This window comes from Pinus tabuliformis, chromosome 1_2 (genome assembly GCF_031772625.1).
Source record: "Pinus tabuliformis cultivar Carrire ecotype Pingquan chromosome 1_2, CPIR1, whole genome shotgun sequence".
Taxonomy (NCBI): Eukaryota; Viridiplantae; Streptophyta; class Pinopsida; order Pinales; family Pinaceae; genus Pinus; species Pinus tabuliformis.
This window is the reverse complement of record NC_142298.1, coordinates 88506630-88520704: the sequence shown is the minus strand read 5'-3', so window position 1 is coordinate 88520704 and position 14075 is coordinate 88506630. Positions and strand designations below refer to the sequence as shown.

Here is a 14075-nt window from a genome sequence, read left to right as displayed (position 1 = left end):
TTGACCTGTATGTTTACCAAAAAAAAGTAGTGCTATTAATCAAAGTGTTTACCATTGGAGAGTAAAATCCATGATGAGTACATTAAAAAAACTAATTATAAGTATCATAGTTCAATGGTCTCTAAGAAAATTGTTTTCCTTGTGGTTGGCACCAATTCCTTGGTCCTGGCGTGACAATAGGAAACAAGAGCACTATTGGAGAGACGTAAAACGAATTCTATCATTTTCTTTTAGTTTTCATTCTACCTATTCAGGGATTCGACCTCCGTGTTATGGTATGGTTGAAATATTTTGCATAGAAAAACTAAAAAGTGGGTTGGCCTCCGTGTCACGGTCGAGATATTTTGGATAGAAAGAGTAAAAGGTTGTTTAAACATTTGGATAGAAAAAGTTGTTGGTAATTCCTTAACCCGTATGATTATTAGAAGATTTATTATTTCAAATTTCGAATTGGCTATTTACTAATAAAGAGTGAATACTTGTAGAGTAGAAATAAAATGGATTCTGACTTCTTTTTTTTGTCCTTTTTTTGTTTTTTTGTGTTTTTTTTTTAGCTTTTCTCCTTAGATCTGTCCTGGCATATGTTTACATCTGTTTGGATTGTCAAGATCTGTCAAGGTATATGTATGTATCTGTTTTATGTCACAACTATATCCGTTTTTTTTGGTCCCAGCTGGTGCTGGATGGTCTGCTAATGTGTCCAGGCTATATGCTCTGATTAGACTCCTTTGGACTATATTCCTCATATTTTGTATGAATAATCTATTATACACACTCATTATAATACAATTCAGCGTTTCTTTCTGAAAAAAAGAAAAAAAAGAAAGAGAGAGTAGAAATAAAAATGGTGTACACAATAGGTTTATTTAAATAACTTAAATGCAATATATTTGATAAAAACATAGCATGTGAACGTTTCTTTCTGAAAAAAAAAAAAAAAAAAGAGAGAGTAGAAATAAAAATGGTGTACACAATAGGTTTATTTAAATAACTTAAATGCAATATATTTGATAAAAACATAACATGTGAAAAGCTAGATGAAATGCATAAATAAAATGTACATATGTTTTTTTCTCAATATTTTTTCATAAGGTAAATTTAAATCTATATTTTATATTATTTAGAAAAGATAAATATAAATATGAGATTTATAAATATTTTTGAAAAAAAAGTTGGGAATTATATAATTTCATTTAGTTCTATCCATTAAAATATATTTTTAATAGTTTGAAAATTTTCTTCTAGTTTATATTAATGTAGTGCTTTTTAAATTTTTTAAAAAGGCTCTGTATCTTTCGATTTTGTTAGATTTTAAGGGTTCATTAAAGACATTTTATGCGGACATGTTTTTTCTTTATCTTCTCTTGCCATTTAAAGGGAGCAGAATTTCCGGGCAGATCCATTCTCGCATCGTGGCTTACCTGCTCAACCTGAACTGATCCACTTTGAATGATTGGCTCAGGATTTCCTTCCGCCATACTAAAGGTTCTTTTTTCATTTTCCTGAAAAGTGTTTCTAGTCATTTTCTTTCTAAACTTTAGTCAGTCATTTCGAACTACACCCTGCTCCCTGTTTTTGCAGCGGGAGTGCTTTGTGTTTTTCTGCTGCAAATCTCTAATTTGCAATCACGGACGGTACTTGCTATTTGCAAATATTATAGTTTTTGTTCACCGTGTATTTGTAACAGATTATATTTAATATATAAACTGTTGTTTTTTCTTCTGAAAAGAAAAAAAGGTAAAAAGAAGACCATAGAAAGGCGCAGCCTGCATTGCATCAATGCACGCCTTGATTAGTCAAATCTGGCGGGGCTTCGATTCGTCATATATGATGACCAAACTCCATATTCATCCCCTTAGGCCTTATCCAACTTTAACGATATTACAAGTGAAATGTGGGCCTCTGCTTACCTGCTCCGAGAAGCAGATACCTTTCGTGCTGGTCACGACTCTTCGGCAGTGCGATGCCTATTTAATTACACAGAAGACCGGCTATTTGATAGCATAGATAGGTGAAAGAGAAACACAATTTGAAGCGACTCAACAAAGGGATGAATGGCGATGGAGGCTCAGAAGAGGAACAGGTGAAACTGTTAGGTTGGCTTCGCAGTCCCTGCGTAACGCGGGTTCGCATAGCACTTGCTCTGAAAGGGATCCAGTACCAGTTCATCGAAGACGACGCTGAAAATAAAAGCCAGCTGCTGCTGCAATCGAACCCTGTTCACAAGAAGGTTCCTGTGTTAATCCACAATGGAAAGATTGTTTGCGAGTCTATGATTATTGTGCAGTATATTGACGAGACGTGGGACACAAAGGCGCCGAATCTTGTACCCAAAGATCCATACGACCGAGCCATTGCCCGCTTCTGGGCTGCTTTTGTAGACGATAAGGTAACTGAACTCATTCATAATCACCTCCAGCCAGATCACATCGATCATTTCATTATCTAATTTTTTGGGTTTTTGAAAAACTCACTCAAAAAACTTGTAAAAATCCGGCTAAAAACGACTCGTTTGTTCCAAAAATTTCGATTAATATTTCTGATTCTGTTTCTAATACGAATTATCGCTTTCTGCAGCTCGCTCCAAGTATTTGGGGAGTTTTGATGGGGCAAGGTGCGAAGCAGCGAAAAGCGGTGGAAGAATCGTTGGCTAATTTTTTGTTGTTAGACGACGCTCTGCGAGCGAGCAGCTGCTCGGGAAACGCGTATTTTGGAGGGGTTGAAATTGGCTTCGCTGACATCGCACTGGGAGGGTTGCAGAAGATGCCGCACTTATGTGCATGGATAGACCGATTCTCTGAAATCGATTTAGTGAAAGGAATTTTGCCAGATCCGGTCAAGGTATTGGAACGTGTATCCTACCAGAGAGCCAAATTTACCTCAGCAATGGCCGGCAATTAGGGAAGATTATTTAGGCTGGATAAAATTAGGGCCAATAATGTTAGAAGTAATGTGTGTGGTTATCATTCTGAGTAACTAGGCGTCAGTCTCATTCTTATCTAATGAGTTAGAGTCATTATCTAGAAATGTCCAAATCAGTGTGTAATTTAATATATATGTAATTATTGAAATGAATAATAACATAATGTAAAATTTGTGTTATGCCAAATGTGTTTTTAGGCTTTTTTTTTTTTTTTTTTTTTTAATAATCCATATTTTGTTGGCTGTTTTACTGGATCGCAACCTAATTATGGCTGTTATAGGAATGAGTACTACAGTGATTTACGGCTTTATAAATGTGGAATATGATTGAAATTTTCATAATTTAGAAACCTTATCATTTTTGGCTAATTCTTTAAGGATATTGTTTCATCAAGTTGAATCATATTTTTTTTTCATATCTCAGTTTTTTTTATAATTTTTTTTCTTAAAATAGGAATTTTTATTTTATTTTTCATTAAAATAAAGCAAATTTATTTATATTATTATATAATTTAAGTGTTTCTTTTTAAGAGGATAAAAGTTTAAAACCAGAGAAATAAAAATATATATGTTTTGATGGACAGTAGTCAAATAATTGTACAGAAATGAATTCTTTGTTTTATAAACAAAAAATTTCATACACCAAAAATCTAACTTAAGCCTGATTTTAAAATTAGATAATAATAATAATTATTTGCCCATTTTATATAATCATAACATATAATACATGATATAAATTTAATAAATTTGAAAAATGAGAATTATGTTTCATATGAATTCCTGTGAATCCATGCTTATGCAATCTAGCTGCCATTATATTCAATTTTATCTTACATATCTTTATGGTTAACCATGTTCATTCATCAAAACGAAATTGCAGTAGGAAATATGGTTTGGTTGGTGATGTGGTGAGGTAAAGATTCCCGTGATACTATATATAAATAGTATATATATATATACATTTAATTGAAAACAAATATAAATAAAATTAATAATTATAATTTAGTACTTCTAATTATAATTGAGATAAAAAGCTCTCTATGCGAGTGTGTGAAAGTTAACCACCAAACCTTGTAATTCAATTGAAAAAAAATACCAATATACTTTAAAGAATAAACCAGTTAGCTAGGACTAGGAAATTTGGACTATTTATGAGATAGATGGACCAAAATGCCAGCCCCCTCTGTTATTCATCCGCATTGCTGCACTCTGAGGTTAATTAATTTATTTGTGAGATATCAGTGTTTTTATTATTTTTGAAGATTTTGAATTTATTTATATAAATATTATTAAAATTTATAATATTATTAAATTTATATATATATATATATATATTTATATATTAATTATATTCTAATTATATTCGTTCCAATTAGTACATTCGGTTGCAGGTAATGATTTCTTCTGTCTGTTATAATGTTATAATCTCTCTGCATTAAATAACATTGAAAACCAATACAATTAACTGAATAATTTAGATGAATTAAAGAGTGATTTTTTTTTTTTCGAATAAATTTAGAAATTTATGTGTTAAGTCCTGTGTTGTGTGTACTCCATTGTCTATACATGGATGTCAATCGTCCACTCATTTATAATCCACGCCGAGAATGCTATTATGACACAGGTTCGTCCACTCATTTATAATCCACGCCGAGAATGCTATTATGACACAGGTCCTTTGCAAGATCATCTTATATTCTTGGCTGGTTTGGAAAAACAAATCATTGACTTGAAGAATTAAATGGACCTGGTCGATGGTCAGGGTCTCAAACGTCAAACCTTTTTGCTTTCCCTCTTTTGATACACGACTCTATAGATTCATGTTTGTTATGGTGGAGTAGGAAGATTAGAGGATAACAAGTCATTTCTCTCTTTGTTGTTTTTTTGGAAATCTGGAGGGCAAAAAAATGCCATTATTTTTCAGGACATCCAACTTAATATCAATAAAATTGTTAATAATATAGCATATTGGATGACGTCTTTGGAGAAAAAGCAGACACTGATAAAAGATATAAATTTCAGAAACTCCCCTTCACACATCTCTTTCCCTGCAAGATATTTTGATAGAGCTGCACAAGTACCAGCTTGTGCATGTGGTGAGTAGCTGCGCAAGGACAATGAACAACGGTACAAGTTTGTGCTTGGACAATGAACAACCTTACAAGTTATACTAGTAAAGGGAAATGGCACCGACATGAGGGCTGAAATCATAGTTTTATGGAACTTAGTTTTATGGAACTTATTATGGTGTGCTGAAATCATAGTTTTATAAAACTTATTATGGTTTGCAAAGTTTCTTGATATCCAAAACATTTATATCTTTGGAAACTCACAAACTCTTGTCAACCATATGAATGGTATCTCACAATTTTTCATCAGGCATGTGAAGGGTTGGCATCAACCTACTGCCTTTCAGCACATCCACAAGGAACATAACTTCACAGCTAACACTATGTTGAAGACCGGAATAAGTGCTGCTGTAGGATTGATACATTTCTCTTTGCAGGTACACAACATTATTATAGCTGAAGATGACATGGCTCTCCCCAGGTGCTGACATATGACACTGTTTTGCTTTCTGTTTTGTTTATCTTAAATGGTCTTATTGCAATCTGTGCACAAGTTGAGAACTGATATATTATCTTTTCTTTGCTTTTGGTAAAACCTTGGACATCTGTATGCTCAGAGTTGCTGTGATCATATACATATGCTCAGGTTCTCTGTTTTCAGATGGTTATTATTTTGTCTTTGACTCAGAATATTGAAGCAATATCCACAATTTAGTATTGCAATCTGTGCACAAGTTGAGAACTGATATATTATCTTTTCTTTGCTTTTGGTAAAACCTTGGACATCTATATGCTCAGAGTTGTTGTGATCATATACATATGCTCAGGTTCTCTGTTTTCAGATGGTTATTATTTTATACCTTTGGCTCAGAATATTGAAGCAATATCCACAATTTAGTATGTGGCAACAGGCACATTATCTGTTAGATCAGAGCATACATAACACACAGCAGATTTATACTCAGAGACATAGACGACAATAGCAGAGAATAATTCACAGAGACAGACAAATGGAGAAACAACAAGATTACTCAGTCAGAAATAGTAGAATAGATAAAACAATCACTGGAGAACATAAATCACTTTTCATTACATAACAGGCTTGGGCCTTGGCTTGCTTTCCTTGGCCAGAGAAATTACAAATTTATAGAGGTAGAAGAAGGATCTAGAATCCTGTGTGTGATTCAGATGGAGATCTGGAATGATCTAGAGACCACTGGTAGTGTAGAAAGATCTAGAATCCTGGAGATCTAGAAACTAATGGCGATGTGGAGATCTAGAAAGATCTGATCTAGAATCCTTCGTGAATTTGGCTTCACACTTAACATTCTCCCACTTGAAGCCAAATAAGATTCATCAAGTCACACCAAGTCCTACCATGCCTCTACACAACTCATGTTTATTTTGTAGTAGAATCTTAGTGAGAATATCAGTAGGGTTCCTATCTATATGGATCTTTTCCAAGGATAATTGTTCTTCCTCCAACACATGCCGAATCCAATGGTACCTTAAGTCAATGTGCTTGGTTTTTGAATGAAATGCTGGGTTTTTTGCCAAGTGAATGGCACTTTGACTATCACAGTATAACACATACTTGTCCTGCTTTATTCCTATCTCTCCTAGGAATTGTTGCATGCACAACATCTCTTTACAAGCTTCTGTTGTAGCTATGTACTCTGCCTCTGTTGTAGAGAGGGCTACTATTCTTTGTAGCCTTGACACCCAAGATACTGCTGCACCTGCAAATGTATACAAATAACCTATAGTGGACTTTCTGGTGTCCATATCTACAGCCATATCTGCATCTGTAAATCCTTCAAGCATAGTCTCATCATGACCAAAACATAAACAATAATGACTAGTACCCTTGAGATACCTTAAAATCCATTTTACTGCTTGCCAATGTTGTTTCCTTGGATTGGTAAGGAACCTGCTCACTACTCCCACTGAATATGCAATGTCTGGTCATGTGCATACCATGGCATACATTAAGCTACCAACTGTTGAAGCATAAAGAATTTTGCTCATATCTTCTTTCTCTTTGTCATTACTAGGACATAATTCAGTACTCAGCTTGAAGTGGGCTGCAAGGGGTGTACCAACTGGCTTGGCATCCTTCATATTAAACCTGTCAAGCACCTTCTTGATATATTTTTCTTGTGACAGTCACAACCTTTTGTTTTTCTTGTCACGCATAATCCACATGCCCAATATCTGTGGTGTTGGTCCCAAATCCTCCATTGCAAATTTGCTACCCAAATCTTTCTTCAACCTATTGATCTTATTCTTATCATGCCCAACAATCAACATGTCATCCACATATAACAATAATATGATATACTTTCCTTGATCATACCTCTTGATATAGACACAATGGTCAGCTTCCAACCTCTGAAAACCATGTTCCAACATGAATGAATCAAATTTCTTGTACCATTGTCAAGGTTCCTGTTTCAACCCATAGAGACTCTTCTTCAACCTACAAACAAGGCCTTCTTTGCCTTTTTCTATGAAGCCTTCTCGTTGCTCCATATAAATTTCTTCCTCCAATTCACCATGAAGGAAATCAATTTTCATCTAACTGTTTACATTCTAGGTCTAAAGCAGCAACTAGACCAAGAATGACTCTAATGGATGACATTTTAACAATAGGTGAGAAAATTTCAATGAAGTCAATACCTTCTTTTTGGGTAAAACCTTTCACCACCAGTCTTTCTTTATACCTCTCCTTCTTTTCGTCACCTTCATGCTTAATCCTGTACACCCATTTGTTTTGTAGAGCCTTTCTACCTTTTGGAAGGTTTACCAACTCCCAAGTTTTATTTTCCTACAAAGAGTTCATTGCTTTCTTCCATTCTTTATTGTGCTCGACTTTACAAGCTTTTTGAAAACAATTAGGCTCACCTTCATCAATCAACAAAATATAGTTTGAAAGAGCATACCTTTGTGAAGACTTATGAGGCCTAGAAGATCTGTGAACCAACTATGGTGGTGCATTATTAGGTTGAATCTCCTGTAAAGGTTCCTGCAAGATTCCTTCTTCTTCTTGTTCATTATTTTCCACTTGTCGTTCCTCGTGCTCCTAAATTTGCTATTCATTTTCTTGTATTGGTGGTATGTTTTCCTGCTGCTCTTCAAACCTGTCAATAACCTTCTTGACCTCCAACTCACCTATAGTCCTCTTGAACATTTCTGACTCATTAAATATAACATCCCTGCTTCTAATAATTTTATGTTTGACTAGATCCCATAGACGATAACCAAGATCTTCATCCGCATATCCCAAAAAAATGCATTTCATAGATTTATCATCTAGCTTAGTTCTATTTTCTTTGGAAATATGTACGAATGCTTCAAATCCAAAGATTTTCAAGTGAGAATAATTCAAATTCTTACGAGTCCAAACTTCTTCAGGGATACCACAATCCAAGGCTATAGTTGGAGATTTATTTATGAGGTAGCAAGCGGTCCTGACTACTTCAATCCAAAAATTCTTCTCCAAATCGGAATTGGACAACATACTTCGCGCCTTTTCCATAATTGTGTGATTCATCCTTTCTGTGACACCATTTTGTTGAGGAGTACCAGGCACAGTCTTCTCATGCTTTATGCCAAACCTGTTACAATATTCCTTAAATGCATTTGAGCAATATTCTCCACCATTATCTGTTCTTAAACACTTCAGCAATTTATTAGTCTCTCTTTCAACAACAACATGGAATTTTTGAAATATTCCAAACACTTCACTTTTATTTTTTCATAGGATATGCCCAAACCTTGCTGGATGCATCTCTATAAATGTTACAAAATATGATGCTCCTCCTAATGATTTGATGTTAACAGGCTCAAACACATCTGAGTGTACTAATTCTAACACATTTTTCTTTTTGTCATGGCCACCTCTAAGGAATGAAACCCTTCTTTGTCTACCATATATACAATGCTCACAAAGATCAATATTGTAGGATTTCAAACCTGGTAATAAATTTTTATCAACAAGGATTTTTAAGCCCTTCTCGCTCATGTGACCCAAATGCTTATGCCACAGATCTGCTGGATTTCCTTCTTTTGTGACAGCATCCAAATTTGATTTTCCTATTAGTGTCTTCAATGTATATAATGTTCTTGTCTTGGGTCCTTTGGCCACGACCAATGCACCTTTGCTAATTTTCCAGCCTCTTTTTCCAAAGCTTGTCGAATAGCATTCATCATCTAGTTGTCCCATAGAGATTAAACTCATGTGCATTTCTGGTACATGCCTGACTTGTTTCAACAATATATCTTGTCCATCTTTCATCTTGATCTAGACATCTCCCACTCTAACAATGCTGCAAAAATGATTATTCCCCAAATGCACTCTACCATAATCACCAGGATTATATGAAACAAAACTATCTTTGCATGGGGTTACATGGTGAGATACCCCAGAGTCAAGGATCCAATCAAAGCTACTACTAGATATATATACACATGCATCCTCTACTGAAATAGTAAACAACACAACACCATCTGTGGCTATAGTAGTAGTCTCACCTTCATTTGTGCTGGATGACTTGTGATTTGTACTAGATGGTCTCTGATCCTTTTGTCCTTTCCTCCATAGTCGACATTCTTTCTTCATGTGCCCGGGTTTGCCATAATGAAAGCATATGATCCTTCCTCTCCTTGATTTTGATTGGCCTCTCGATCTTGATCGCCCTTGCCGGCCTCAATCCATTCTCCTACCACGATCAGCTAGAGCTAGAGCCTCTCTTCCCTGGTTTTCCGCAATTGACTTGCGTCGCAGCTCCTCATTCATTAAACTGCTGCTGACATCATCAAACTTCAGGGTCCCTGTAGTTGTTGAAGTGCTCATAGCTACAATTAAATTTTCCCAGCTATCTGGCATAGAACACATTAGAAAAATAGCTCTAATTTCATCATCTAAAATGACTTTAACATAGGCAAGTTGATTAGTAATAATATTAAATGCATTCAAGTGCTCAGCAACTGAAGCACCTTCCATTTTGAGATTATAAAGCTTCTTCATCAAGAACACTTTGTTTGATGCTGTGTTCTTCTCATATAGATCATGGAGCTTCTTCCATAATCCTTCAGCTGTCTTTTCTCTGGACACATTGAAATAAACATTCTTTGCTAAATATTGGCGGATTGTTGCAATCGACTTTCTATCTAGCTTATTCCACTCTTCATTTGTCATCGATGAGGGTTTCTTTGTTGTGCCCTCAATCAGCAAATACTGATCCTTTAAAATTAGTATATCCTCCATTTGTGATTTCCATAGGGCAAAATTAGCCCCGCTCAACTTCTCCATATCTGTAAGTGTTGTCTCCATTTTCAATCAATTCACGCCCGAAAACACAAAATTCCACTTAAAAATAAAACTTTAATTATTACTCTTTCTCCTTTTAAAATACCATTTTCAAAATTCCCGCTCCTTTTAAAAATATACTTTTCAAAATTCCAACATATAATTATATATGTTTCATAATAAATATAAAAACATATATAATGTTTTAACCTTTTCATATTTCATGCATACATATGTTGGTTTGTGAAAAAAAACCTTGACATATACGTGCAAGCTTGATGTAAAAAAACTTACGAACACCACGTTTCAACTCCAATCTCCATGAATCTTCGCTTTTCAAACTCCAGAAACATGTTTCAACATAGATCCACGACCTTGCTTTTCTTGCAGCAACTGTCTTTTAGTTCCAGCGTTCCTCAGCTATTTCCTAGACAGATCTTTCAACATCTCCAGGGGTAACAATCAACGTTTTCATGAATGCTGCTAGAGCAAGGTGATGGCACTAAGAGGCTTGCACGGTGGATATTCAAACTTGGCTTTGATACCAGTTGTTAGATCAGAGCATACATAGCACACAACGGATTTATACTCAGAGACATAGACGACACTAGCAGAGAATAATTCACAAAGACAGACAAATGGAGAAACAACAAGATTACTCAATCAGAAATAGCAGAATAGATAAAACAATCACTGGAGAACAAAAATCACTTTGCATTACATAACAGGCTTGGGCCTTGGCTTGCTTTCCTTGGCCAGAGAAATTACAAATTTATAGAGGTAGAAGAAGGATCTAGAATCCTGTGTGTGATTCAGATGGAGATCTGGAACGATCTAGAAACCACTAGTAGTGTAGAAAGATCTAGAATCCCAGAGATTTAGAAACTAATGGCGGTGTGGAGATCTAGAAAGATTTGATCTAGAATCCTCCGTGAATTTGGCTTCACACTTAACATTATCTTACTTTATAACAAAATGTCCCTACTTTATAACAAAATGTATCTGGACATATAGTGACTTGATGTACTGGCTTTTTATAGTATAGATCAACGTTTTTCCCTTCGAAAAAAGAAAATTGATATTAGTTTTGATTAAGTAATCTATATAGTCAGAGTTAAGTATTTTAATGAAAAATTTAAGCCCCCTCCTTTATTCTCCCCCAGAACACACAGTTTACGTTACCATAGGAGACACAATGCCTTGAGTTTTAGGATCCCCATGACTTCAGTGCACTGGCAACTAAAAATGATGGAGACCAAAACCAAGTATCGGAACCCACAGATTACGTTACCATAGGAGATTCAATGTCTTGAGTTTTAGGATCCCCGTGACTTTAGTGCACACTGATAATTAAAAATGGTCGAAACCAAAACCTGTAAACCAAGTAAAAGCATAAGCAGTGTTTCTTGGTTGCAATCTATGGAAAAAGAAAATAAATATAAAAGTAAGAAAATAAGTATAAATATAAAAGTAAGAAAATAAGTATACGCGTGGGAAATGTTTAAATAGCATTTTTTAGATTAGGGATGTTTTCACATTCAAATAAGTTGTTGGTAATATGTTATTATTGACTGATAAATCAATTTTTTTAGATAGTGATATATTTTTGTTATTTTTTTTGTTATTATAATTTTTCATATTATTTGTTGCAATTTGTTTATCTCTAATAATTATTATAAATCTCATCTCATGGAACTTATTATGTCTATCTACACTTTTTGAATGATACTTCTTACTTCGGAACTTATTATGTCTATCTACACTTTTTGAATGATGCTTCTTTCTTCTTTATCTTATTTAGTGACCACCATTAACATTATCTCCATATACATCACCAACACCTAGTGCTTAAGTATTTTTTTATTCACTTTTTTTTATTACAACCATTTCTTTGTTGTAATTATATTCACCTTAAAAATATTTTATTTCATCTCCACACTTCTAAATAAACTCATCCTAGTGCAATTGCTACAATTTATTTTGTGTTGCTCAACTTGCTTTTATTTTCTACAAATTTAACTTCACTTAATATTGGAATCAAGCATTTCCATTTGTATTTCTTCCATTGTTACATTTACTCAATATCATCCCTTTGCAACTCACTTATAAAATGCAAGGCCACTATTTTCTACAATACCACATTTTTTTACAAAACCACTTACTATTACAACATTGCTCACTTCGACAACATCTTTCCTTTCCAACTTTATTGTTGCCTCTTTAGATTTTAGTAGAAGTGCTTTTACCTCACTCTTTTCCCTTGAATTGTCTACTTTAAACTCCTTTCCACTCTCTTTTAGCACACTATCATTAATTTCATTGACATTTTTTCAATGCCTAATGACATGCATGTTATTAGTGCCATTCCACAACCACAACCAAATGAATTCATTTTCCTTTCCTTTAGTTGCTTTCTGTCATGTTTTCTCTTCATATGGGCCTTCTCAATTTTAAAATCCAGATCATTTATGCCTCTTCCAATAACCTCATCTTCTATGAAGTTATCTTCCTTCTAAGGGTCAACTTCATTCGAATGACAAATTGCACGATCTTTTTCTCATTATCACATAAAATCACCTCTCACGGCTAAGCTATGAAACAATTTAAAATTCCATTTATATTTATCATTCTACTTTAACTCCTCTATTATGCTCTTCATTTTGAAATTATCATTGAAATTTACAGACTTACCTCTCAAATTGATTATCATGTCCTTACATTTCCAGATTTTCTCTTTGCCTTTCTATTTTCTATTAATTTATAACTTCTCCTACCACTTCAATGAATAACCTTTCAATATGCTAGAGGGAATTTTTTCTCCTTGGTTTTACTTAATTCATGGATGAAAAAATAATGTTACAAGCCTTTAATCCACTCCATTAACCACTGTGATGATTGTACATCTAGAAAGCTCTAACATCTCTATCTTCATTCGATGTTGTTGCACATCCCACTATTCATATTTTTGACTCTTTTGGATCATTTTGTTTATTAATCTTCCCCTTTACCAATATAAATTTGAAGTCATCCATCAAAGTATTCACTATTTGTTGCAAAAACACTAGAAAATTTTCCACCACTCTTGAACTAGCATCTTCTCTTTTGTTTTCTCCTCTCACTATAGGATTCCTTCTCTTCCATGCCATGATTCTCAATAATTTTTTCACTCTCTCCATCTATAATATTCACCATGAATTTATTGTGTTCCTCTGCATTTCTTTCTTCTACTACAACATCCATTGTATTATCCATATAACCTCATATTCGTCAACACCTCATCTTCCACAAAAACATCTACCGAGTCCTCTTTATGATTGAAGTTGTATCCCCTCTTACAATATTTACCCAATTATGCCATTATATACATGCTTCACTCATTTACATAATTATACCCTGACCATGATATGAGCACGTGTATGCCTTCCATTGGTTCCTTGTCAATGGTAGAGTGGTGTTAATTTTCTTGACATGTATAAAGAGAAAAACTTTGTGAGATATATAGTGACAACCAACAAAAATAAATTATTCTTATTTCACCTTCATCATTATTCTTATTCTTATTCTTCTTTGATTTCACTTGGTGGCCACATGGGATTTTATGTTGATGGAAAATTATTTAACTTATTCTTATTCTTCCTTGATTTCACTTGGTGACCACATGGGATTTTAAATTGATGGAAACATTCCCTCTAATCCCTAATCGTTACCCACCCCTAACCTCTAAACCACCAACCAACCCAAACCTTTTAATGTGGCCTAAACCTTAACCCTTA

At 34.3% G+C, this 14075-nt stretch overlaps 1 protein-coding gene across 1 annotated transcript; it reads left to right on the top strand.

The window, feature by feature from the left end:
* Positions 1–1933: 1933 nt before the first annotated feature.
* Positions 1934–3102, top strand: LOC149204574 (putative glutathione S-transferase). Its single transcript, XM_089393315.1, has 2 exons — positions 1934–2389; positions 2578–3102. Exons 1-2 carry the CDS (start codon positions 2051–2053, stop codon positions 2899–2901), a joined length of 663 nt encoding a protein of 220 aa, XP_089249441.1. The 5' UTR covers positions 1934–2050; the 3' UTR covers positions 2902–3102.
* Positions 3103–14075: the final 10973 nt, after the last annotated feature.

What these genes read in the sequence shown, in the direction of transcription:
- LOC149204574 (XM_089393315.1), top strand. Translation starts at nt 2,051, where the DNA reads ATGAATGGCGATGGAGGCTCAGAAGAGGAACAGGTGAAACTGTTAGGT. An exon ending in CTGCTTTTGTAGACGATAAG is followed by an intron (nt 2,390 to 2,577) that starts GTAACTGAACTC and finishes CGCTTTCTGCAG; the next exon opens with CTCGCTCCAAGTATTTGGGG.